The 27,159-nt window shown below is 35.5% G+C and overlaps 1 protein-coding gene across 1 annotated transcript; it reads left to right on the top strand.

Moving 5' to 3' along the window:
• The first annotated feature begins 2,422 nt into the window (after nt 1–2,422).
• LOC110794472 (transportin MOS14) lies at nt 2,423–26,225 on the top strand. Its single transcript, XM_021999455.2, has 27 exons — nt 2,423–2,830; nt 4,698–4,775; nt 4,909–4,971; nt 6,681–6,728; nt 6,839–6,985; nt 8,852–8,983; nt 9,464–9,504; nt 9,614–9,705; nt 10,248–10,375; nt 11,800–11,875; nt 12,344–12,464; nt 12,556–12,655; nt 13,145–13,226; nt 13,634–13,716; nt 14,158–14,277; nt 17,477–17,528; nt 19,776–19,931; nt 20,995–21,121; nt 21,196–21,277; nt 21,372–21,460; nt 21,544–21,618; nt 21,704–21,758; nt 22,589–22,708; nt 22,787–22,879; nt 22,956–23,101; nt 24,614–24,791; nt 25,643–26,225. The coding sequence occupies exons 1-27, from the start codon at nt 2,699–2,701 to the stop codon at nt 25,919–25,921; spliced, it is 2,895 nt and encodes a 964-aa protein (XP_021855147.1). The 5' UTR covers nt 2,423–2,698; the 3' UTR covers nt 25,922–26,225.
• Nucleotides 26,226–27,159: the final 934 nt, after the last annotated feature.

Below are 27,159 nucleotides of genomic sequence, written 5' to 3'. Positions count from 1 at the left end.
CCCCTTAGATTATTAAACTACTCTCTACACTTATAGAATATAGAATATAATGACAACCTACTCAATAGGAAAAGCCCAAAGAAATATTTTAATCAATCTAACCCCTTAAATGATTTCTTACCATTTTAATCAATCCGTTTATATGCGTTTGACTCTATCTAACTTATACTTCGTATGTTTCTTATATTCGCAAGCGATCACATTTATATTACGATTTTTTCATGAAATACCCCTGAGGTTTGGAAAAACGCACCAAATACCCTCGCGTCTTTTGAATCACATAATATACTCTTATTTTTTCCCAAGTTTGCACCAAATACCCCTAAACCGACCTTACATTAGTCCTCCGTTAAGTCATGTTTATAATTCACAGAATACCCCTATTTATAAACTTATTGCACAATATACACCTATTTTGAAACTAAGTTGCACCAAATACTCAAACTGTTTTTAAACTGCATAATTTGATTTCCACAAATCGTTCACCTAATTAATCAAATTAATCAACCTAAAAGTTAAACCTAAAACAAAAATAGAAGTAATAATCAAAGAAAATTGAAATGCTCAAACAACAAATCTAATAAGAAATTGATTGAATTGAATTATACTGTTGGTATACATATCGATCAGTGCATTAGTCAATGCAGTACTACATCTAAATCCAGCAGCCACCTGATTCTTAGTATCTGTAACTATGACCAGCTCTTGCTTGATTCTTTGAAGCTCTTCATTAGCTGTGAGAAGAGAAGTAATATCTAAGGCATGTTGGCTCCTCACAATTTCTAACTCTTTTTTCCATTCTGCTTGTTTATTCTGCGCGGTCTCAATTCCTGCTTGCTCCAATTCAACAACTCGAAAATTTTCAATCTCTGAAGTATCTTCGGCTCTCTTTTGAGCCACCAAAGACTCCTGAAGTTTCTCATTAGCCTCATGTGCTTGTTTCTTTGCCTCTTTCAACTCATTGAGTGCATGATTCTTCTCTTTTTCAGCCAAAGTTAACTTATCTTTTGCCTTCTTCATATCATCTTGTGCAGCTGATAATTGGGCCTACAACTCTGATGGCTTAAAAATACGCGCAGTTCCTTCTGAATGATCAAAAACAGAAACTGACATTAGATAATAATAAAATAGACCAATTCCTATCAAAGCACATTACATTAATTCCTATAAATCCCATTTAATTACAAGTATCTGAAAGTCTGAAACTACTATTCCCACAGTAAAACACTTCCAGGACCCACATCAACCACTTTCCCAGAGTTCAGCTGCATCAAATTAACCATTTTAGGCAAAACTTATCTTTTTAATTTTCAATTAACACTAAAAATTAATCAAGAACACCCTCCAAATGTTACAATTAGGGCATTTGCAACCAACTATGAACAACATTCTTTCAGATAGATTAGGACAAAGATGTACCAAAAATGCAATTAACCTAGCTATATCAATAGGAATTAGATCAAAAGCAACAAAATATATGCAAAAATGCAACAACCCCAGATTAAATTTACTCTTATATCACTGAAATCACGATGTGGGTATTTTGCAATAGAGTTAAACGAAGCAATTTACAAACAAAATCAATGACAAAACAGCTTATAAATTCGATTGAAAAGAAAAGAATGGGGGTTTAATTGGACCTTGTTAGAAGACTCTGGAAGCAAGATTCCAGCATTTGTCTTGGTGGGAGCAGTGATTTTCTCAATCAAAATGCGATTGAATGTGGGAATTAGCCTCTTTGCCATCTCTTTTCAAACTTTGCGAAATACCCAGAAAAAATTGAGGAGAGAGAAATGAGGGGTTTTGACGATTTGTAGAAGTTGTAATCAAGGGTTTTAGTTGTGATCAATTTACCAAAACAGAATTGGGCAAGCCACTAATGCACTGATCGATATCTAAATCCAGCGGCGACCAGAGAGAGCAGGAGGAAGAACATCCGAGAGGAGAGAGGAAGAGAAAGAAGTTGAATTTTTTTTTTTGAACTTATGTCGAAAAACATGTATTAAGGGTAAAATAGTAAAACGCAACTAACGGCAGACGTTAGGTGCATCTCATGAACAATACGGAAAAATAGGGGTATATTATGTGATTCAAAAGACGCGAGGGTATTTGGTGCGTTTTTGCAAACCTCGGGGGCATTTCATGAAAAAACCGTTTATATTATATCTTTTACATGTTATTTCAGGTTTAAACGTAATAAAACAAATCTGTTTCTTATATTCGCACGCATCGCGTACGTATAAGACTAATTGCGTACATATAAGACTAATTACATACATACGATAAGTCTGTTCCAATTTCCCGACCTCCGTCTATAATTTATATTTATATTTATAAAAAACACAAAAAACATCTTAAGAAAAAACAACATGAAAAGTAGAGTTTGGTCTTTGCCATCTCACTCCAGCACCTCCCAATGATTTGATCACACAACTGACCTGACCACCCTTACACAGCTTGACATTCAGCTTCGCCGCGCCAAAACAACGCCCCCACTCTTCTCCCTTTTTTCTCTCTCCCCAAAAACCCCAAAAAACAACAAAAAAAGCCCCAATTTTTTAAATCAATTTCCCCCAGTAGATAACATACAATTGAAATAAGAAATCCCCAAATCAAATCGCCAGATTTCAAACAAACCCCAACAAATTCGAAAACCTTGGTTCTAAAGTTATCGAATTCGAAGAGAGATAGAGAGAAAATGGCAGGAATGGAGCTGCAGAACACAGTGAAGGAAGCCCTAAATGCTCTTTATCACCACCCAGACGACGCCGTTCGTATGCAAGCTGATCGATGGCTTCAAGAATTTCAGCGTACCCTTGATGCTTGGCAGGTTTTTGGCTTTTCCATTAATTTAACGATCTATTTGTTGTTGTTTTTGAATTTCAGAATTCAAAATTTGAGCAATTTTCATTCTTTTGTTGAAGCTTCGATTGAGTTCAGTTCGATTAGGTTAAATTAGTGACGTAGGAGCTACTTATTGTTGGACTATTGCGGTTAGTGTAGTTACAGGATATATCTTTCTGGTAAATGTAGTTAAATGCTCAAGTTTTTGTTACTGTTCGTGTGTAAGAATGATTGAACAATGAACATACTTACCCGGGGGTACTGGAAAATGTTCGATCGGTTGCAAGCTTGTACACTCATCAGCTTGCAACCGATCGGCAATAACCGTACTAGCTTGGGTTATTGTTGTGGGGGAAGTCATACTTGGGTTTCGATAATTGAGATGGGAAACATACCTGGGGTTTACCGGGAAATGTACGATCGGTTGCAAGCTTGTGCACTCATCATCGTTTGATTTTTAGCTGCATTTGGTTGGTTTATAACAATGTGGAAAGTCTTGCATGGGTTTCAACAATTGAGATGGAAAACATGTAGAAATCATAGCATTAACCCTGTTTTTAATCACAATGTTAGGATTAGGTCAATTTCGGTGAAGTAAATAGAATATGATGTTGGAGCAAGTCACCCGTACCCCACAACCCTCAAATTGAAAGTAAAAGTGAAAGATAAGAGGAAGATGAATTTTGGTTAAAAGAAATGGTGTTCCAGCTAGATATATACAGTAGTTCAGATTTTTTTTTGGCAAGTAAAAGAAATTTTATTACTAACCAAAAGGTAGGCAAAAGCCCAAAAAAAAAAACTACAACAACAAAAAATAAAAAAATAAAAAATCAAGGTTTAACTCTCCCCACCTTCTAGGAAGGGTTGAAGAGAAACCCTTTCATCTGTTTTACAACTCAAACAACTAGAAAATCTCTCATTGCATCAGTGATTCAGTGCTTCTACAAGCAACTCTATAAACAATATTATGCAAAACACTATGTTGATCATCTTGAACTCCTTGAAAAATTATTCGATTTCTCTGAATCCAAATCGCATAAATAGCTGCAGTAAAGCACATAGCATAAGCTGATCTGTAATGCTAGTTTTCCTACAAGCTTTAGCAGCTTCTGTTATCTCTGCATCAAAGGGGAGAGCATTTCTGTGGATCTGAAGAATAAAAAGAAGCTTGCTCCAAATACTAGCAGAAAAAGAACACTCGAGAAACAAGTGTGCTACAGTTTCTGCATTACTGTCACAAAGAACACAAACACCATCAGTGGGAATTTCCAAAAAGCTAATTTATCCTTTGTCACTAGCCTGTGAAGAATAGCTAACCAAGTGATGAACACACTTTTAGGGCTAGCTTTGTTGTTACAAAGTAACCGTTTCCACGGAACTTTCACGTAATTCCCCTGCATTTGTTGATAAAGTTTCGAATGGAGAATTTAATTGGATTAAGAGATTGTTTTGTTGAGAAATATTTCTTGTTACTTGTCTGATGCTATTGTTAGTTTCAGTTGTCTACTTTTCTTATTTGATGATGCATTAGCTTTTATATTAAACAGTTTGGTAAAAGTGGCACTTCTTTGAGATACACTTATTTCTTGAAGAGGCTGTCTTTTTTATCCTTCCAAGCGTTTCATCAAGTGGAGTATTTGGCTAAAAAGAAATGTTTGATATTCTTAGTTTTAATTGTTTACTTATTTCCTTCAAAAAAATATTTGTTCTTATAAAAAAAAGTGTTTCATCATGCTTTGTCGTCGATGCTAATCGTATCAGTTTTTTTCGTCTTTTGTATGGATTCGTTTAATGGACTTGGTAGAATTCTATCTTACATGTAGGAAACTTGTGACGTGCTATGTTTCTCTTAGGTTGCAGATAATTTGCTTCACGATGCAAGTAGCAATCTGGAAACTCTAATCTTTTGCTCACAAACTTTAAGAAGCAAGGTATGGTAGTCACGATGTTGTATCATGTTTCCTCCACATATTTTATAGTGTATGACTGTATGTAATTCCCAGTCAAAAGACATTGCCGGCCATTTTTCTCAGCTTGGATACACCATGTTTATTAAAAACCCAGGTAACACGGGATTTTGAAGAGCTTCCTTCTGAAGCATTTCGACCATTACGGGATTCTTTAAATGTAAGTATTTTCTTAGACCTCTTTTTGTTCACCTACTAGAAAGTTGGTTTATCTGAACCGCTATAAGTCTATGATATCACTTGGAAGACACAGAAAGCTGTAGATTCTGTTGATTGATCTCTAATGTGAATGCTCTAGGAGATGTGTATATCAAGTTCAGTTGGCATCTAGCGAGTTGCAATGTACCTAGGGGGACTTGGACTTAGATACTTTGATTCCCCATTGAATTTGGAAGTTGCAATTGCTTAGAAAGTTCTAGTTTTCACATATATGCTGTGCTAGATGCTCTGACATGTCCTCGACAAATATGGATTAGAAGGACAAAGTTTTTAATTCTCAATTTATATATCCCTTTTTCCATCTTAAATCGGCCACTTTTGGTTAGAGGTTATTTTTAAGCAATTTGCTTGGAATATTATAATTATCCTTGAACTTGTATAAACTTGTAGATAACAAGAATCTTACGAAGATACTACAGGTTAAATCCTAAAAAAAGAGAGTAATATGCAAAGCTTCACAATTTTACTAAATAAGAAAGTGGTATACTGGTATATTATTCCCATGTAGGAAAGTCATTTGCGACAACTCAATTCCTCCAAATTGTGCGTTCATATCTTGGGTGTCTATTATGGGCAGGGTTGGTTTGTTGGTGACCTATGACAAATTGACAACTGGGTTTTAGTGTGATCAAAGCTGTAAGTTACTAAGTTCTGTTTCAGCGAAAATGAGAATATTAAGAATCCGCAAAAGTTGGCCTTTTTTTTTGCTTGTGCGTTATCTTCTGAAGTGTGGAGTGCAGTGTTAAAGTGGCTTGGAATCCCACAGAGTGCCTGGCATCTGGGTTACTGAATTGGGTATCAGGATCAGATAGTTAAATAAAAGCCCTTGGCTTCTTCAGGTCTTAGGATGCCTGTAACTACAGCAATATATCTAATTTATAGGACCAGTAGAAAGTTTAGAATACGCATCAAGACCCTACTGTCATTGTGAAGCAGATACATATATGCAAGGCGTTTGTAGACGCAGCAGCTAGCTAGATTAGTGCTCAAGTTTCTTATTTTGTTTGCCTCTGATGTCTGTTTGACATCTTTATGACCTTCGCTTGTATGTAAGTTGTACTGTCCGGGCATTTTGGTAATCATAAATTTTTTAAAAGTTGCCTTTATTTTGGAATATCAGTATATTACAAAATAGAAATGTGGCGAATAAAAGCGGGACAGAAAGAGTAATGCATTAGATGTTAGCCTTCCGTAATTAGTAAGATTACTTTGAGGGAAAAAATGCAACCCCTTACATCAGGTATTCCTAAAAACACAAGGTGATTTTGAGCATTTCACTTAACCTTAGGTTTATCCTAGAAACTTTACCTTCAAGTTTTACTGCTGTGAAACTATGCTATTTGCCTATTCCAAAACAAGGATCTACTTGGCAAGATTTTATTAGCCTTTTTCCCCAGTATATAGCTACTTTAGATTTTGACCGAGTCTAGAGATAACAGTCTTAAGTCCAACTACTATGTTGGAAACCCTATTGGCCTTTTTGTTGCTTTGTTACACGAGTTTTTTTTTTTGTTATTAAACCTTATGCATAATACTTGGCTTAAAATAATGTTTATTAAATTATTTGGACAATGTATATAAATATTCTTTCATGTACAGCATAGGACTGATATATCCAATTGGATTTATATTGTGGTGGTGTTATTGCAGAGCTTGTTAAATAGATTTCACCAAGGTCCACCAAAAGTTAGAACACAGGTATTGTGGCCTTGTGGGAATGTTGTTCCAGGAACCAGAAATGGACAGAGCCTCTTTAAATATATGCTGTTTTCTCTGACACCCGTTTTTGTGCTCATCTGAAATTCTAGATTAGCCTTGCTGTGGCTGCTTTAGCTGTTCATGTCTCCGTAGAAGATTGGGGAGATGGGGGAATTATGAATTGGCTCAAGGTACAGATGAACTCTCGTCCAGAATGCATACCCAGTTTTTTGGAGCTTCTGAAGGTTCTGCCTGAGGTATACATATCCGCATTGTTTCTGTCTCCTCTTGGTTAAGAAAATATTTTTTCTTGTTGACTTGGGCTTCGTTCTTTCACTTGAGTTTCACTTCTATGAAATTATTGGAACTTATGTGACTTTTTGCCCTCATCTAAACTTATATGACCATACTGGTCTTGATCTGAAATTACGTTTCATGAAACTTATTAGGTGAAAACATTAATTTTTAAATGCTTATTTGTGATTCTCTTGGTTTAACGGCCGGAAATTGAGTAAAAATAGGAAGTAAGGGTTTATAAATACTTCCCCGGTTCTTTTTTAGTTGACACATTTCTTTTATCACGTTTGCCAATGCAATATTTCAATAATTTATCTTTAATTACCAATGAGTAAAAATTATAAAAAATTGATGTTATAAATCTATACAATGAGAAAGTAGGGGTTGCACCGATTGAGTTTAAGATGATGGAAAATCGTTTAAGATGGTTTGGGCATGTAAGCAGAAGATCAAGTGATGCACCGGTTAGGAGGCTAGAAGCCTAGAAGGGTGGCAAAGTGATAGAATTGTAAGGGCTAGGGTAAGACCTAAGAAAACTTGGAGGAAGGTGATTGAGCAGGATATGAGCTTTCTTGGGATTGAGGAAAATATGACGTTAGATAGGAGAGTGGAGGGAGAGAATATACATTTATGACTTCATTTGACTTATACAACTTCCATTTTGACTATTCTTACTTTTACTTATTTATTTATTGTTATTGTTATTGTTATTGTTATTGTTATTGTTATTGTTACTGTTATTGTTACTGTTATTGTTATTGTTATTGTTATTGTTATTGTTATTGTTTTATTATTATTATTATTATTATTATTATTATTTTATTATTATTATTATTATTATTATTTTCTTTTTTTTTTTTCTTTTTTTTTAATTTTTTTTGAAATGTACTTATTTTACTTTTTTTTAAAAAAACTTTACTTATTTTTGTTATCCCTTATACTCCCTCCGTCCCAGATTAGTTGTTACACTTTCCTTTTTCGTCCGTCCCAGATTAGTTATTACACTTCTAAATTAAGAATGACCCCACAATTATTCTATTGTCTCTCTCTTCCCACTAACTTTTTTTTTGTCCCCACACCCTCTCTCATTCAATTAAAAAAATACCCTACTAACTCCTATCACATCTACTTTTTCAATAAAATAACAATTGATAACCAAACAACCACTTTTCACCTAAAACTTTGTGTAAAGGTAAGTGTAACGACTATTCTGGGACGGAGGGAGTAATACTTTTTCTGTAAAATATATATATATATATATATATATATATATATATATATATATATATATATATATATATATGTATTCCCTTATCTTTATATATATATATATATGTATTCCCTTATCTTATTTTCATTAATTCCACTTTCTCCCTCTTCCTTGTTTATTCTTTTAACTTACCGCTCCATTCTGGTTTGATTGGCCACAATGACGATCTCGTACGACGATTCATGTTAGCCGACCCCAAAACATTTTGGGACTAAGGCTTTGTTGTTGTTGTTGTTGTATAAATCACAATTGATAGTCAAAATAGATTATATGAATAGTGTCAAAAATCAACTAAAAATGAACTGAAGACGTGTTTGTTAGTGAGCTTGTTGTAAGATGTTCTGTTCACTCCATAGAATGTAATCTTCTTTTGGTTTCATTTTTTCTTGCAATGTTTCCTACATTTTCTATTATTGCTGTTAAACACATGGGGGGCAAGATAGCTTTCGGAAGTTTCTTTTTCAGTTGATGTGCCGGAAATCCAGTAATATTAGAGTGTATCAGTTGTACCTGAAACATCAATTGTTGATCAGAGGATTCTTTATGCATGAAATAGGAGGTGTTTAATTACAGAATATCAGCTCGGCCTGAAAGACGGCGCCAATTTGAGAAGGAGCTTTCTTCTGCTATGGAGGTTTCCCTAAGTTTATTAACTGCTTGTCTGAACGCCAGTGAACTCAAAGAACAGGTGGAATTTTCAATCTTGCATCTAATATGTTCTGTTTTATCAGGGCTTGTCTGAGGTTTAGGAATGTATATCTTTTCTCCTGGGCTCTTTTGGCTGCTTCACATTCAATATCCGAGCATCCTTCAAATAGTGTTTTATTGATTGCTTTTAGCTCAGTATATGCCATCTAATGCGAAATGCAGCTAATTTTTGTGATAATGTTATAACTTATAAGATATTTTGATGCATGCTATATGTATGTTTAGGTGGGAGATACTTCATATATATATATATTGAGATCCATTCTAAAATTGAGGCTTAAAAGAAACTTAGTGATTTTAGCCTTTGTGGAAAAATAACTGATCTCGAACCCTTATACAGACAAGTCACATTTAGGTACTGTAGATAGAAGCTACTGAGATATATTATTAAATATTTAAGGTTCCTGTCGATGTGCATTCATTTCCCCTGTTGATATGGTGGTTGGCTGATTGATTTCAGGTTCTTGAGGCCTTTGCTTCATGGCTTCGCTTGAGACGTGGGTGTGTGGTTCTGGTCCAAAAAGCCAATTTGTCACGATTAACGTGTGTTGTTGCTTCAGCATTTGAAATTGTTCTTTTAATGGGCTAATTTTATTTGCTTTTCTTTCAGGTTTTCTCCATCTGTGCTTGCAAATCACCCTTTGGTTCTTACAGCTCTGTCTAGCTTGTGTTCTGATATACTCTCTGAGGCTGCTGTTAATGGTAATTTCATCATAGGCATATCAGAATGTAATGAATTCATGCTTGTGATGTCTAAAAATCACGGTGCATCATGTATGGTCTACAAGGACATTTTATGTGCCTGAGAATTCTATTTTCCTAATATTTGAGCTTTGTTATATGGCCTTCACCTGTTATTCTGGTGTCTTTGTTGATTTCCTTTACTGATACAATTATTATATTTCTTTCTAAATTTCAATGCGTTGAACTACGTATGTTCCTGATAATGCACGTGTTATTACTTTTCTCATATGTTTACGTCGTGTTTACCATGAGATTAGTTGTACTCGGTATCTACAATTCTTATTCATTTGATCGCAAAGGAAGATCTGGAGAATGTTAGTAATTTGATTTTACTTTTAACCACTTTGTAAATTCACAGTTAAGTTCTTAGTAATTAATCATTTTCTGATTTGTTGCAGTAGGGATTTATTTGTTTTGTTGAAGAGTATTTTTGTTGTGATTCATAGTTGAACTCTTTTTTTTTTGTATTGTAGTTTAATATTCTCTTTGTCATTTTACAGTTGTTTCTGAGTTGATACATTGTTCAGCAGTGGGAAATTCTTCTGATGTTTCGTGCCAGATGCCATTAATCCAAGTAATAGTACCTCGAGTTATGAGTCTCAGGCCTTATCTTAATGATCCGTCAAAGGTACTTTTAACTTTTCATTTTCTGTACATTCTAACTTGTAATTGGTTATAACTTTTTTAGTTTACTTGTTGATTATTGTAACAATTGTATTCAATTATTTTCTTTCTTGGGAGTTTTCACCATGTACCTTGCTTAGTTTAAAAAGGCGCAAGGCGCACTAAGGCGCACAAGGGTCATGTAGCCTAGGCGCAAGGCGCAAGGCTCAGGCGCGCGCCTTTTGGATACAAGGCGCACATTACTTTCTAATAAACTTTAAAATTCAGTATAGAAAAAGTTTAACACAATTTATACTCAAAACAACATATTTCTTTGGAGTGCCATATTTTCTTGCCGGTTCATAAGCATTGCGTGATCCCGTCGATGGAGTGCCAAAATTAGAACCTTCCATGGTAATTACAAGTTGTTAATATGAAAATTAACTCATATTATGCTACTTCCACTACCCAAAAAGCTAAGGTTGTAGAGATATGACAGTTGATAGGTTACATGGGGTGTGTTTATATCATTAAAAATGAAAAAAATGTAAATAAAAGATCCACGCCATCTTATTGCGCCTGAAGACTGAAGGCGCACAAGGAGCTGCGCCTTGCGCCTTACCTAAGGCGCACAAAGGCGAACGAAGGCGCGCGCCTGGTTGACATCAGTGAGCCTGGAGAGCTCAAAGGCGCCGAAGGCTGAGCCTAGGTGAGCCTTGTGCCTAGGCGCGCTTTTTTAAACTAAGGTACCTTGGTACTGTTAGGTAATGCACAATGTACCTCCAGGCCCCATGTTTATATTTTCTTGTCCTTGTACAAGTTATACCCCTTCACTATAGAATAACCCACAATCTATTCCTATAATAAAATACAAGTGGTGTAAATTTTTTAAGGTACAGGAATCAGGGATATGTGCATGCATCATACTGGATGTGAATAGCCTATCGGTGTATGTATCCATTGTGCATTTTTGACAATTTGGCTCTGCTCGATTCAACTTATCTTGTCTCAGCTTATATTATCTGAACTCTCTTAATCTCTTTTTTCTCTCTTCCCTCTGTTTCGTTCTCTAATCTGGGCTGGTTCATAGCATGTTAATACCCATTTGATTGTCTGTTATCTGGCACAAATACTTCAGTTAAATGGAAGAAACCGTGGGTCGTTATTAGACGATGATTGTGTCAAAGGCTCCATTGTCTTACTAGTTCTTGACCATTTGTTAGAACTGATATTGTTGTGCTTATCAGTTTACGGAGCTGGAAGCTTTCTGATTTTTAGGCTGTATAGGATGGAACATGTATTTTGTCATTTTTATGCCAAGTGATGCTGAAGTTAATACAGGAGGGATATTTCTCTGTTCGTTTATTTACAGCTGACGAAGGTCTGCTATTGATATCTGTACAATTTTGGATTGAATCTCAAACTTTTGTCAATGTTTTCTGTCTATAGGATGAAGAAGATGTGAAGGCCATTGGCCGTTTATTTGCTGACATGGGCGATGCTTATGTTCAACTGATTGCAACTGGTAGGCATGCAACTCTTGTTTAGACTTTTATGCTAAGCTATTGGCTGTTTTCATGATGTTTAATTCCTTTTGAAACATAAAGCCAGTCCTTGCTTCAAGTCAGAAAAGTTTGGGAAAATGAAGTTTTTCTGAAAAACCATGGTTCTCTTTTCTTCCTTCCATCACATCCCATATATTATCCACTATCTATTTTTTTTCCTGCACTCTTTGCGGGAGGTGAATTGAGGTGGAGCGTTTAACTATTGTCTCGCTTAATTAGATTGATTGGAGGCCATACGAGGGGCTAAAAGAGAAAAAAATGTGCCACAAATATAATGTAATGGATGTATCGCAACCTTTTTCTAGGAAAGTGATGTATCACAACCTTACCTAGGCATTTTTTGTCACATGGACTCATTATTGCTTGCAGGTTACTCTGTTCTATTTTCTAAAACTTACGGCTTATTTATCTCTTAATTACTTTCCTAGGTTCGGATGAGTCAATGATGATAGTGCAAGTGTTGCTTGAAGTTGCTTCACACTCGGAGTTTGATATTGCTTCAATGACCTTTAACTTCTGGCACAATCTACAGGTTTACTTGGTTGAAAGGTGGAATTCTTGCATCAAGTACTTCATTAATTTTTTTTTTTAGGGTTGTATTTGAGTGGAGCTTCTCTTAAACAGTTGTTGTGTATACCAGGGACCTATATCTATCTTTGGGTAATGAAGCATTGATTGAGGCAGAGAGAAACAGGAGATTGCTAATTTTTCGTGCATCATACGATTCTCTAGTGTCTTTGGTGAGTTTTAGTGTACTAAAATTTGTGAAAACTGTTGTGAACATTGATATGATTACCGGTCTTTAATTCGTGGACTGTGGACAAGGGTGCTAGTGTGCATGGTGCACCCAAAGAACATATGTGCATAGGTAAAAGAACATGACATTTTAATAAAAGAACATGAAATATATTCTTTTGTTTTATATTAAAACTATAAATTGCGGTCTTTAGTTTCTTTATAAAACTCCATATGTTTAGAATTATCTGTGATGTCTTGATAAATTCTCTAAGAACATGTAATTTTGCCTGGCTAGATAAATTTTGTTGAGCATAATTGTTTTGATATTGATGGTTATGTTGATGTGTTGTAGTAACATGTTTGGCAGTGTGGTTCAACCATGTATGTTTGGTTGAAGACTGTTGGGCTTTAGGTGAAGCAATATTAGTTTTGTTCTTTAATTTTTAGCCTTTTGTCAATGGCTTACATCATTTTAATGTTTCTACTGCCAGGTTAGTTCTCGGGTTCAATACCCTGATGATTATATGGAGCTTTCAAGGGAGGACCTCAAGGATTTTAAACAAACAAGATATGGTAATACCCATCATCTAAGTTTTTTAATGCGTTATTTTTTCCGGAAAAAATAAACTTAATCAGTGCTTGGCTTAAATTTCAACAGCATAATGCCAGCTCCAACAAACAAGTCATAAATTTTGTTGATGCAATATGTTTTTAACTTCTCACCAATCCTCACAAGTAGTTTGATCCTTATGGCCTGTAGTATTATTTGTTATGGTGGTGCTGTTTCTACTGGCTCTAAATTTAGACTTATTTTTCAAGGAAAAGCAAGAATATATGGGGCTTCTGGGCTTGTGGCTTGCCAGCTGGATAGTTATAAAGAATGGAACACAACTTGATTAACCACCGATTCCTGCATTTCTGCCCCATTTACTGACTGGTTGTTCTTCTACTGGAATTGACCTCTTTCTTGATGCTTCCAGCTGTTGCAGATGTTCTCGTTGATGCAGCACTGGTTCTGGGCGGTGATATAGTGTTGAAAATCCTTTACATGAAACTTGTTCAGGTGTGATATCACTGTATTCTCTGTAACTGTTTCCTTTTTCCGCTGATGTATAAGTTCTTTTATGTCATACCAGCATTTATATAATCACATAAATTGCAAACTAAGCTGTGACTGCTTTTATATTTAGTCTTATGATTATTTTTAAATTGATACCTTCAATTTAATATTTTATTGCTTGAAAATGATATCTTAGTGGTTTGTTTGTTTGTTTGTTTGTTTGTTAAAGAGCCTCTCTATTAAACACAGTCGTTGCTCACTTACCCAGACCCGGCAATGATCGAATCCTTTCTTTCTTGTTGTTGATAGTGATATAATATACTTCTATTTGAACTTGTTTGAAGTAGAATGATGCTGTATGATTTTTTAATGGATTGGCTCATATTGAAGCATCTTAAGTTCATGGACTAACAATCACCACCTTTTGTGATATCAATATCCCAGGCTGCGGCCAGCTGTGTAAATGATCAAAGTAGTGAGTGGCGTCCAGCTGAGGCTGCTTTATACTGTATACGGGCTGTAGCAGACTATGTTTCCAGTGTCGAAGCAGAAGTGATGCCTCAGGTTCAAAAAATTTCCCTAGCTTTTATTTCGAACTTGAATATGATGATTCAGCTACTATTCAGATTTTTCTTGCTTATCAATTTCTTTTTTCAAATTTTTTTGCCTGAAAATAATGTTAAACTTGTTGGTCCTGATATCATTTTAATCAGTTTAAAGTGATCCCACAATTACTTACCGCCAGATAGTCATCAACGTCTACATCACCATTACACCAATGCTTCCAAAGAAACTCCCACCCTTGGTTGGGTAAGATATCTCAAATAAGGATATAAAATTCTAAAAGTAATCTGCAAGTTTTGAACAAGCAATTCCATGCTAGGTAATTTTTGTTCATTTGAGATGTGGTGTTGCATAAAGGCGGAAATCACATAGTCTTTGTATTAGCTGCGGCTTTATTGCTCAATATGTATGACCCTTTAGAAAACATTATCGTCATGTTGCTATGCCAATACTTATTATCCAATGTATATCACCTATTGGGCCTTAAGAAAACCATGGTAAGGATGACAAAGAGCTATTTCAAAAGTTCAAAACCCTCATTTTTAGTAGGATTTCCCCTTGGTTTTTTTTATCTCTTGTTAATTTTTCCCATTGTTATGTAATTGTAAGAAAAGGAGAGTATGTGGCATGCAGTTTCAACTAGAGAAATCAAGCTCAGTACACAAAGTTCAAATGTATCCAGTATTTTGAAAGGTGTGAAATACATTGATGAGTAGTGGAGGTTCTAGAGCCTAGGCACAAGTCAAATGGAGATTACAAGCAAAGCATATTGTTGCTTGATTTGAAAACTGCTATTTATAAAAAGTTCTGTACTCAGTAAGTTAGTAACGACTTTTAGACAACGCGAGGCGCTAAATATGTCACTGAAATTTCTCACTTAACCTTTTCCCTATCCCTTCTCTTCTTACCCTAACCCTTCATTTTACACTCAAATTGTAGGGTAAAGTCTTCTCCTTTTTTCACCAAATAAATTTAAAGAGAAAGCCACTGTATCAAAATCACAGCAGGGGATGGTTGTGACCTATAAAATGGCGAATTTGGGGTAACTAACAGTCAAAAGGTCAAACTTAATTTCTGGAAAAGAGCATGCTTTTGCATAATTGCCGGATGCCCAAAGTAAATCAACCTACATTACGTAAGCTACACGGAGAAGCTAGACCTATACTTTTTGCAGTCTATTCTTCCAATAGTAAATCATTTTACTTCGTGCTTTCTGGATGGATAGACTAGTCTTCTTCATCGAGCTTGGGAAGGAGGCTAGTCTACTTGTGCAGCTTGCACAAAGTAGATTGCTGCAGCTGGCATGACTGTGATTGGCAGTTGGTTCTGGGCTTTTGTAGTGGATGATTTCAGGTAATTCATGGTATGTGGTTTGTTGCATTGATGATGGGGATGGTGATGGAGTTAAGAGGAATAAGGGGGACGAGATACTTGGCTGATTATGTTTTGGGATACATAAGAATTTGCATTAGAAATAGGTGCATTCACTCCTGTAATAAAAGGAGCTATCAAAATCACTTATTTCACTGTAGTATATCGTCAAAATGGTATTCCATAACAAAGACAATATAATTGATTGTTTCCTTTTTTTAATTAAAACTTCAATAGACAATAATCTGAACAGGCATACTTCTCGTGCCTGAAGAGCCTTGACGGTACAAATTGGAAAAGATCATGTTCTGAGCCTTGCACCTCAGCTCCTCGTCCGTGCCTTCTGGTTTACTGGGCATCACATTAGCTCATCTACATGCAACGGCGTACATGCATGGCGGGGAGAATAATATCTTGAAAAAGATTAATGAGAAGGATAACAAATGGAAGTAAGAGGAAATTGAAAAATTACAGATGAATAATATTTGACATTCTGGTGTTTAAATAGTATAAGTTAACTGCTTTGATAAAGCATGACCAGCTTGGTTCCTAATCTGTATCTGCCAATATCATAAACACCAACAGAATACCACTGTGTAGAAGAGGGTTAGGAAGTAGGCACAGAAGCGTCTAGCCATAAATTCTATAAAAACACTCAAACTTGTGACGTAAACAAAGTTTCTCTAAGCTGAACAAATTTTCTCGTTTTTATTAGGTTTGACCATGATCTTCAGGAATTATATACATCCAGAAATCATGATTCTATGGTGTGGTTGAATGACAGCAAAGGAACTTCATCTGGTAGGAAGTTCTGTAACATGCTAAAAGAGGCGTGATGTATTTGGCAATCATGCGGCTCATGCCCCCTTCAGAACCCTAATTGGATCCCTAGTTTTGCTGTGTCAGAGAAAAATAGATAGAAAAGACAAAAATTGATATTTGTCATGATAAAAAATATGTTTTTGGTTGCATTTGATTTTTGTAGTAAATTGAACTTTTTGTTCTTACTTTGTTGTCTCTTCACTTTATCTTTTATAACTATACTTCCATCTCCAAACTTTTGGAATAGTTTCTAATTCTTTTTTTTTTAACTTCTGCTGTCCACATTTAACCTTTCCATTAGGCGAAGGGAAGACAACTAAGGTTCTATTGAGAAACTAATATAATATGGTTTATATAGTCCTTGGTAAAAAATCTTTCGTTTGTGTAAGTATAGAAAATCATACACACCTGTGAAACTAGTATGCCAACTGCTATACTGATGGTGTTTTGTTGAATTTGTTTTAGATCTGTTACTGTATGTATCAATGACAAGAAAGAGTAAACCAAGCCATAATGATGGGCTAACAGTTACCTCTCTTTGTTCGCCACCAAGGGTTTTAGATATATTGCTTGGAGATAATGGCTGGAAGAGTACCAACTCTGTTCCTCCTGTGCTTCCCTTTTTCTTCCACCCCCCTCTCTCTCTGAAGTGTGACCAATCATCATTCTTTGGTCGCTAAGATTTTGTGAACCATTGCTCATGATAAACCTCCCTGAGGGGTTGATAAGAATGTCAAAGCGCAATAAATGTTTTAGGAAAACAATTGTCAAAGCTGTTGTCTGCTTCATGAGGTGTTCTTGTACCAGAGAATGTCTTAACAGCTTTTAGTGTCCAAACTTGCTTTTGTATTATAAGTTTCTGAAAGGGAAGATAGATTTGAACTGAATTTTTGGCAAAGTGAATGTTAATTGGGAGGGCGAGGTTACTAATTTTTGCTTCTTTCTAGGATTTGACATCCATTTTTACTTAATGTTATCTGCTGAGGTGAATTACACATTTTTGCAGGTTATGTCATTGATTCCAAAGCTTCCCCATCATCCTCAACTACTTCAGACTGGTACGGCATTCTAACTAAACATGCTACCCGCTCATAAAATTGATGGATTAGTTTACTAATAAGTTCATTTGTTTTCTAAACATGCTACCCGTTCATACACATTTTTTGCTGGATTGATGGATTAATTGTTGGTTTTTTGTTCGCAACCATAAATATGGATAGTATTGTGCATTGTTTGTTCATCTTAATATTTGCTTTTTTTATGCCAAGTATTTTCTTGTTCTGGTTAACAGTGTTGACCTATGAGCCTGTTTTATTAAATTGCTGACATGTATATCTGAAATGTGTTTGAAGTTCCTTATAATTGTGAATGTGAGCTTTTAAGGCTGTATACTACTTTGGAATAGTTTGTTTGTGGCTTGTACTATATCTTTGTGGAGCTTTCTTTAGGTACTTTCATGTTGAGTGTACCATTGAATAATTTTGATGAATTCTTGTATGATGATCAGATTTTTTTTTTTTTTTACACATGAACAAGAACTCAAATACAGTTAGAATGAAAAAAGGAACTTGCAAAACGATTTTTTTTAAGAAATAAGTATTTAAAGATAATTTAATGAACATTAGAGAAAACGAATGAGGCATAATAAGTTTTTGATTAGAATTACATTCAAATACAGATGTAATAGCTAATCAATGTGCAAGAGTGAGTAAGAGCATCTTGAAGTAATTTAAATAAAATTGAGATCGTATAAGTGAATATTGAGTGCAACTAAATGAGCATCTGTGGGTAGTTTAGTGATAACAATTAATGAGAACCAATAAGGTGTAAAACGGACATGTACATTCAACTTAACCTAGACTATTACTCATAAGCAATCTGTGAAAAATTGTGCCATTTTTTTTTTTTGAAATGTTGTGAAGAGATTTCCTTTTGCACGGATGTTCATTTATTTCCCATATACTCCGCATGAGCCATTTCGGATGGAGCCAAAGATTAATTTGTTCTTTTGGTTGTGGGATGTAATGGACTTAATCAAAATGGCTCTTAATACCTCTTCGCTTACTTTCCATGAAGTAGAAGATGGTCATCCCGTTGTCGTCCCGTTATTGCTTTTGGGTCAATTAGAAATAACCTCTCTGCAATTGCAGGGGTAAGGTTGCGTACGTCCGACCCCCCCTTACCCCGCTTCTTGCGGGAGCCTCTTTGAGGCAATGGGGTAATGGTAATGATGAACACTCCGCATGATTCATTTTACCAATCATAATTTGTGAAGAGTACTATGTTCATCCTTATCCTCGCTGATATTCGTTTATTCTTTTTGTTCATTTTGATAAGATTTGATGTTTCTTTGAATTCATACTGACCATTATTGTTCATTTGTTAAATGTTCATGTTCAGTTTCATGTTTATTTGATTTGTCACTGGTGTATTCATCTCTAAACATATGCAATGTTCATTGAATTTCTTGATTCAGTTTCTAAAAATTAGGTTTTACTTTTTTTTCACCTTAACCAGTTCTAACAATATTCATTTTGTACTTGTTTGAAAGTATTTGCAACGATATATTATATGTCTCAAACAATTTATTGGTTCAAATTCCTGCACAAAAGAAAGATAGAAGTGCTCGAGGAAATGTAGTAAAGATCAACATGATTTCAGCATTTGCCTTACAATTGCACAACTACAGCTAGCAGCACCTAATAGGTTATCTATAAAAAAAGTCCCATGATTACCTTATTGTTATAATAACAAGGGTCAGATTTCAGCATTTGCCTTACAGGTCACTTCATGTTATATGGGAAGATGCCATTTTACTTGAATCCTTTGCGTGTGCACGCTGTGCTTACTGTTAGTATCATATGAGGCAAAAAAATGTGAAAAATAAAAGAGGTGTAAATATGTAATTGGTTATTGCTCCCTTCTGCTTCTCCCTCACTAGCTTTTTAGATAAAACTGAACTTTGTTGATATTTTCCACATGTGATCTGATGTATGTGATTGGCATTGGGGAACCTTTTTTTTTTCCCGTTAAAGATGGTGTGGGGGGAACCCTCTTTTTCTTTTTTTAAACTGGGTATTCTGGTGGCTTCATGCCCCAAATGAAGTTATATTTCTCCAATAACACCCCTCTGCATATACTTCGGGTTAGTTCCAGTGTGATAGGAATTGTTTGATATAATTAATTATCAAAATTTTGACATTGCTCTCTCTTTTCAATCACATGTATAATAATGAAGAATATATGTTTAAACTGAAAATGTTTGGGTGATATGCATGTAATCATTGTGAACTTTTTGTTTTCAGTGTGCTTGACAATTGGAGCATATTCAAAATGGCTTGATGCTTCATCAAATGGACTTTCAATTCTTCCTTCGCTGGTTGACGTTCTTATGAGGGGAATGAGCACATCTGAAGATACTGCAGCAGCTGCTGCATTGGCGTTTAGACACATTTGTGATGGTATGTTCTTGTGCCGTGTATTGATTTTACTCTTTCCTTCTGTTCCTTCTCTCATTAGATGTTAATTTTTGTTCAGGGCATCCCTTTCTTGTTACATTAGTCATTCAAAGATGAAGGTGTAGGCATTTTGAGATTAATATAAAATCATGAGCAATTTTTAACAAGTCAATCCTGTTTTAGATGTCGTGTTTCTGAATATGTTATTTAACCAGTGACATGCCACTCTATCTGTATGTTTATCAGAAAAGTTTTGTTTTTGTGTGTCTGACTTAGCAGCGCCATACTTATGTGCAACTTTGTTTTGGCAGTATTATCTCTTTGTTTTATTTACTTTTGGGTGGAGTGGGGGGGTGGAAGGACAAATTAAACAAAAGAATTAGCTTTTTGTGCTGCAGTATACACTCCCTTTTGTTTGATATGCCTTTAATATGCATATTGCTTCGAATGATCCTCAAGATCAATACAAACTTCTTCTCTTTTGCCTGTGGACGTAGCTAACATGTTAGTGAACCACATCAAATATGTTGATTTCTCTTAATCTTTCTCGCATCAGTTATAACACCTTTTCGACTTTTCGTAGCTTGCAGTTTTAAATGTTTAATCGAGTTAACATTTGAACTAGTTGTGGGCTGATGGGCTCTCCTTGTTGAAGTTGCACCCTGGTTGGGCTAGAATCCTGTTTAGCCTCTATCTTCACCCCTGTATTTTCTCAGCTTAATAATCCTCCTTAGGTGATGAATATCTGCCATGCATCATTACAGCATCCTTTTTTGCAGCGTTTATAATCTGAGGGAAGACTACTTTACTTGTTTGACGCTAATTTTCAAATCCTTACAGACTCTCTTACTTGGGAAATTCGATCGTAATTTTCTTTCTATTTGCTGTTTGTATACCTAAAACAGAAGCAGCTTGTTGGTATCATAAGCTCCTCCCCTATAATTTTAGTCTTGAAAGTTAATAGTTTTGATGTTCTTTTTTCCCATCTGCTGAGATAATGAAATCTGCATTACAGTTTACATTCCATGGTTTCTGAGTCTCTGAATAATAAATAATATCCACGTAGATTGTCGGAAGAAGCTCTGTGGATCTTTAGACGGCCTCTTCCATATCTACCAAAGTGCTGTCTATCCAGAAGGTGGAAACTTCAGAGTTTCTGCTGAAGATTCTCTTCATTTAGTTGAAGCATTAAGGTATTTGTTTGTTATAAACTGTCATGGAAGTGATTGTCTGTTTGATGTAGTCTGATAGTATTTATGATATGCAGCATGGTCATTACAGAACTTCCTCCAGATCATGCAAAGAAGGCCCTGGAAGCATTATGCCTGCCTGTTGTTACTCCTCTTCAGGTTTGTTTTTCCTATATTTGAAATTCAATTCTAAATTTTTTGCTCGCTCATCCTTTATCTAATGCATATTGCCATTTTTATTCTGACCAATCAGGAGATGATCAATCAAGGATCAGTTAGTCTGGGACAGAAAGGTGCCCGTGAGCTTACTATTCATATCGATAGATTGGCATATATTTTTAGGTAAAATGGATATATTTCTAGTGATCTAAACACCTTTTAGACCCTAAACAATGGTTCTTATTTTGAAACTAAAATTGTTTTAGATATGTAAATCACCCTGAAGCTGTAGCAGATGCTATTCAGAGGCTCTGGCCGATTTTTAAAGCCATCTTTGACGTGTAAGTATGGGTAGTACATGTTTGATTGTGTTGGTATTTGGTAACAGGACAATGTTCTCCATTTCTGAATTTTCTTTGACCACAGCCGTGCATGGGACATGCGAACTATGGAAGCTCTCTGCAAGGCATGCAAATATGCTGTAAGTTCTGTTGAATAAGTTAAGGCTGTACTTGGAGTTCTGGATTTAGAATTTTAGATTTCAAGGATTTCAGATTTTAAATATTAGCTATATAAGGTCTTCAGTTTGTAACTTTGTATAATGCTAAAATCTATGGTTTAGATTCACCTAAATATTTCCGAAAGTAGAATGAGTAAATTGAAAACTTCCCTTCTCTTTTGTTTCTTAATTCTGCTCAAGAAAAGCTTCTATTCTCCTTTGTTTCTTAATTGCACTCAACTACTCAAGAAGTCATGAGGACACAATGTAAGATTTTGGAGCCGTGTGGTTAACCGATGAAAGCAAAACAAATTCTGTTAATTTATTTCTTTAGAGGATTGGAGGCTTACCTTCTTCTATGAAACACTTTATTCATCAATCTGATTCAGTTGCACCAAGTTCTTATTGTCGCCATATCTGAGATCCACTAGCCTTACACTCCTCACGGTGAGTAGGAGAGGGTGATGAACCATCTTTTACTTATTTCATGGGATAACTTAAAGTTTTCATTCAAGTGGTTTGATGGCCTGTAACTAAGTGAAGAGATTAATTGCCAAAAAAACCAAGTGGAGAGGTTGTTTCTAGCAACCATCTTAAAGAGTGTCATCCTGGTCCCATACATTGTCTGTCTTTAATGTAATTGTATTCTTTCTTCATGTAATGTCCTGGAATTCTTCTCCACTGAGTTTGAAGAGTACAATATACTTGTATACTTATCCACTTGTTCTGATGTTTTTGGTTAGTTCAGGAATAGTTTAGCTCTTTTAATTTTCATTGCATTTGACTTGATTTCATTTTTTTCATTTTGGAAGGTAAGAACTTCTAGAAGTTACATGGGCCTCACAATTGGCGCCATGCTAGAGGAGATTCAGGGACTCTATCAGCACCAGCACCAACCGTGCTTTCTGTATCTCTCCAGTGAAGTCATAAAGGTATATTGATTTCTTTCTTGAATTCAAGGCGGTTGTGAGTTCTTCATTTCAGCTTACCTTCTAATTGTTATGTGGCAGATCTTTGGGTCGGACCAATCTTGTTCGGACTATCTGCGAAACTTAGTTGAAGCCCTCTTTAGAAGAACAGCCTGCCTCCTTGCCACAATTAGTGTATGTTCTGCGGTATGATCTTCTGTAATTTTGTGATAGCTGTGTTGTCGGTTAATCATATTTGTGCATTTGTCAGGATTTTACCACCAGACCAGATATAGCTGATGATTGTTTTTTATTGGCGTCGAGGTGCATCCGATATTGCCCTCAGATATTCATCCCGTCACCGGTGTTTCCCTCACTAATAGACTGTGCTATGATTGGGATCACAGTCCAACACAGGTATTATATTTTCATATGTCATTCTCTGTTGACATAGGGTTACTTCTGTCTATTACCGTTTTTACATGGTACTGTTTTAGCAAATTGTAATGTTTACTCACTATATTAGCTTCTCAGAAGGAGTTTCTGAGCAAAAGCATCCAGTCTGTCTTTTGGGGCCTTTAGTTGGGGTTTGAGAGGGTAGCAAATTTTAATGTTTACTCACTAGCCTTCTCAGAAGGAGTTTCTGAGCAAAAGCTTCCAGTCTGTCTTTTGGGGCCTTTAGTTGGGGTTTGAGGGGAAAATGAGTTTCCGAGAGGCTGCTCGTTTTTTAAAGTTATAAAGGCTCTCTTGTGCGCATAGCTCAAGTTTGATGAGAACAGTGGTGTAATATTCAAACTGCTTCTCCTTCACTGCTCCCCTTCCTTTTCCCATCCAGTAGAGGATGAGAAGGGCTCTTAGAAACATATATTTATTCTGGAATGCGTGAAATGTTATTGGTCATGTGTGCATGATATTTCTTCTTCCACTTTTCTTCTTAAGGAACCTTGTTCAGTTGTTTGCTTCATAAACACTTAATTTGTCCTACTAATCACGTGAGCAAAAGTTGCATGGCCTTTTATTATTATACTTAATTTTATTTTTCTATGAGACATTATCATGAACCGGTCTGTTGCCAAAGCTTGTTAATTGCCGTACATCTGGCTGAAGAATACAAGTTGAATTGAATTTGGTTTAATTGGATTTCGGACTAGCTCAAGTTAGATAAGTTAGAATTTTGCATATCAGGCTGGATAATTCTGGTTTTATTGACATACGTTTAGATGATTGAAACACTGTTAGTGCAAACTGCAAAGTAAAGCCTAAAAGTTCATAGTTTTTTTTTTTTTGAATAAGTATGTTGGTCTAAAATTAGCTTTTGGATTAATTGAAGGGGAGATTAACATAATTCAGACAAATAATTTTAATAGTATTTTTATATTCGGTTTGATAGGTTATTTCGAGTGAAACTTTTTCAATGATCTGAATTTCAGGTCATTTTAGATTAGGTGTACTCGGACTTTGGGTTTGGGTTAGTTAGGGTTTTGGCTTCATTGCATTTGAGATGATTATTGGTGTAACCAGCTTTCTTTAGGGGAGATGATTGGTTCATGATTTTCTGGTAGATAAAGCCATACCATATGTTTGGTTGACAAAACTATACTCTTAAATTTAAAACCCATACCTCAAACCCCCAAAGGTATGGGGTTTAGATACCTTAAGGGGAAGGTGGTTTTGGCTCATACCATACTTCCAGGTATCAGTGACAGTGATTATATTCATCTTCAAATGAATCGACCACATTGTAGGTATCAAGTTGTAACCCCATACCACCCTAATTTCGATCATGATTCCCCTCACTGGTATTGACTAGGGTTGGTTAACAAGTCATGGAGTGCAATCTCATCCTAATATTCTATTGGAAATTTCAGTTGCAAATTGCAATTAGCTATATAATTGATAAATTGTGCTTATTTTTGTCTACTTTTGCAGGGAGGCTTCAAATTCCATATTGTCATTCTTATCTGATGTCTTTGATCTCACAAAGTCACATGAGGGTTTGCAATATCAGTCGATCAGGGATAGTGTGATTGTTCCCAGAGGAGCAACTATAACCAGAATTTTGATAGCGTCCTTGACAGGAGCTCTCCCAAACAACCGCTTCGATACAGTAAGTTCCATCTGAACGAGGCCAAGTACAGTAATGTTTCCTTCACAGTATATTTGTTAAATGGAAATGGAAATGAGTGTAGTTGGGAATGGGAGAGAGAACTACTGATTGGGTATTCATCAAGTAATTCACTGACTTTCCCTTATTTGGTTTTGTGATAAGAATAAGGAATAGTCGAATAGATAACAAATTAACTAGAACACCCACTTCTAACGCTCCAGCTTTTAAATTTTCATTTACAGAAATATGGTCTTTATGTTGTTGATTTTCCAAGTCTAATTCTCCCTCCGTCCCATAATATAGTGCCCCTTTGACATTTTTCACAGGAATTAAGAAACTTGAAAAATGACATGATTAACTATTACTGTTGTTGTACTTTACCAGAAAAGTACACAATTTAATGTTCCAAAACCACACGGTATTCACCGACCACAAATTCTCACGTTTTAGGCTGTATTCTTTTCACCTAAACAAAAAGTTTCAGGTTTAATGAATTTAATTAGGTTCAGACAAGACAAGGCCTAAGTTCTTGTTTGGTTAACATAAAATATAAAATAGGAAAAAGTAGAAGAAAGCGGAGTTTAGATTAGATCATTCAAGCTTTCCAACCTACAGCCAAATGAAACTTGTATCTCAGAACATAAGAATTTAGATTTGAGGTGAAAAAAAAATACAACTTTAAGCTCCAAACTCGGTTTCCAAGTTGTCATATACTCTATTATGGTAATGTATTGCTGTGAGAATAGAGTACTTTTATTCCCACTCCTTGTTCCCTTTCTATTCTTCTTCCCATTAAAGGATTCTATACACCAAACTTTCTGACAAGCTAAGTTGACCCTTTTATATTCCAGGTAACTTATACACTTCTGTCACTAGTTCGAGTTTATCACATAAAAGCTCTGGAATGGGCCAGGGAAAGCGTTTCATTGATTCCAAAAACGGCAGTAACAGAAGTTGAGAGCTCGAGATTCCTGCAAGCGTTGTCTGAAGCAAAATCTGGGGCTAAAAATAATGATATCATGGTTCCAATTGAGGAACTCTCAGATGTTTGCCGGCGTAATCGAACGGTGCAAGATATTGTTCAAGATGCTTTGAAACCCTTAGAGTTAAATATGGTGCATAGAGTATAGTACAATGTTCAAAATATGACAGATTTTACACAGCTTGTTGCTGATAAGAGTACACAAATTGAGGGGCTGTTTTCAGGAGGCCCTTTTAGACCAGCTCGATATGCTTCATTTTGTATCTATTGTTATTTTCATTGATACGTGTTATATAGCCCACAATTTTTAGTGGTTTGTGGCTTGGGGAAAGAGGTGAAATGAAGGGTTTTTTTGTATCTATTACTTTGAAATTTTGTGCTTTTAATTATTTGTTGCCGTAATCTTTTTGTGGTTTACGTATGTAAATTATAATCAAAAGAGACATTTCTCACTTTAATAGTGCAATTTTTCACTTAATGTTCACTTTTTCCACTTTTTCCTTTTATTGGAAATTTGTTAAAATTTTGTTGGTAATATTTGAACTAGGGAAATCGTTCCCGGGAATACTGATATTACTAACTACTCCATCCCCTCTGGGTTTTTAGTAACAAAAGCTTTTGTGTAAGACCGTCTAACGGTTAGACCACTTTTTTTGGTACTAACTAAACTAGTGTAAAACATAACTATAAGTAATAAAATCATAACTAATTAAATAACAAAATAGTTAAGGTATAAAAATAAATAGTTAAATTTATGAGTCGAATAGTTATCATTTTCGAACAAACTTATTAATAACTAAAATTCATAAAATCTTAAGTAATTGATCTCATTGATTAACTAGTAAGTTTTATTGTTTAACTAATTGGTTCAGTGCTTAACTAATAGGTTCGGTTGCATAACTATCTGGTTTTGTTGCTTAACTAATTGAATTTCAAACTTAACTAATTGGTTTCAGCAGTTAACTAATTAGTTAAAGTGCATGCATAAAAGTGGTCTAACCGTTAGACCGTCTTTCCTAAAAGTTTGTATTTTAGTAATCAGTTTGACTTTTATGCTGAGCGATTTCATTCAATATTGTTTAAAGAACGTCAAATTCCCAAAATGCGCCACTTTTTAACTTAATTCCCACCATATCGTCCACGTCAGCATTAAAACTGGTATTTTTTTTAACGAACCGGCACTAAACCGCTATCTGAGGTAACGGTTGACTTAAGTAAACCGCTATCTGAGATAGTGGTTTATAATCACTATTTATAAATGGTAAAAAAAAATAAGCGTGTCAGGTAGTAGGGGTTGAACCTAAAGATGGCTGTGGGCCGGGCCGGGCCGTGCTTCGTGCCGAGCCCACGGGCTGTGGGCCTAACCGTGCCGGGCCCACGCCAGGC

Source organism: Spinacia oleracea, chromosome 5 (genome assembly GCF_020520425.1).
Source record: "Spinacia oleracea cultivar Varoflay chromosome 5, BTI_SOV_V1, whole genome shotgun sequence".
In the NCBI taxonomy this organism is placed as follows: domain Eukaryota; kingdom Viridiplantae; phylum Streptophyta; class Magnoliopsida; order Caryophyllales; family Amaranthaceae; genus Spinacia; species Spinacia oleracea.
The sequence above is the reverse complement of the archived record's forward strand: the minus strand, read 5'-3'. Positions and strand labels throughout refer to the sequence as shown.

Excerpts from the sequence above, each read along its gene's own strand:
- LOC110794472 (XM_021999455.2), top strand. The coding sequence starts at position 2,699 with ATGGCAGGAATGGAGCTGCAGAACACAGTGAAGGAAGCCCTAAATGCT. Across the intron at positions 9,505-9,613 it reads TGGCTTCGCTTGAGACGTGG|GTTTTCTCCATCTGTGCTTG; the intron begins GTGTGTGGTTCT and ends CTTTTCTTTCAG. Across the intron at positions 24,792-25,642 it reads CAAACAACCGCTTCGATACA|GTAACTTATACACTTCTGTC; the intron begins GTAAGTTCCATC and ends TTTATATTCCAG.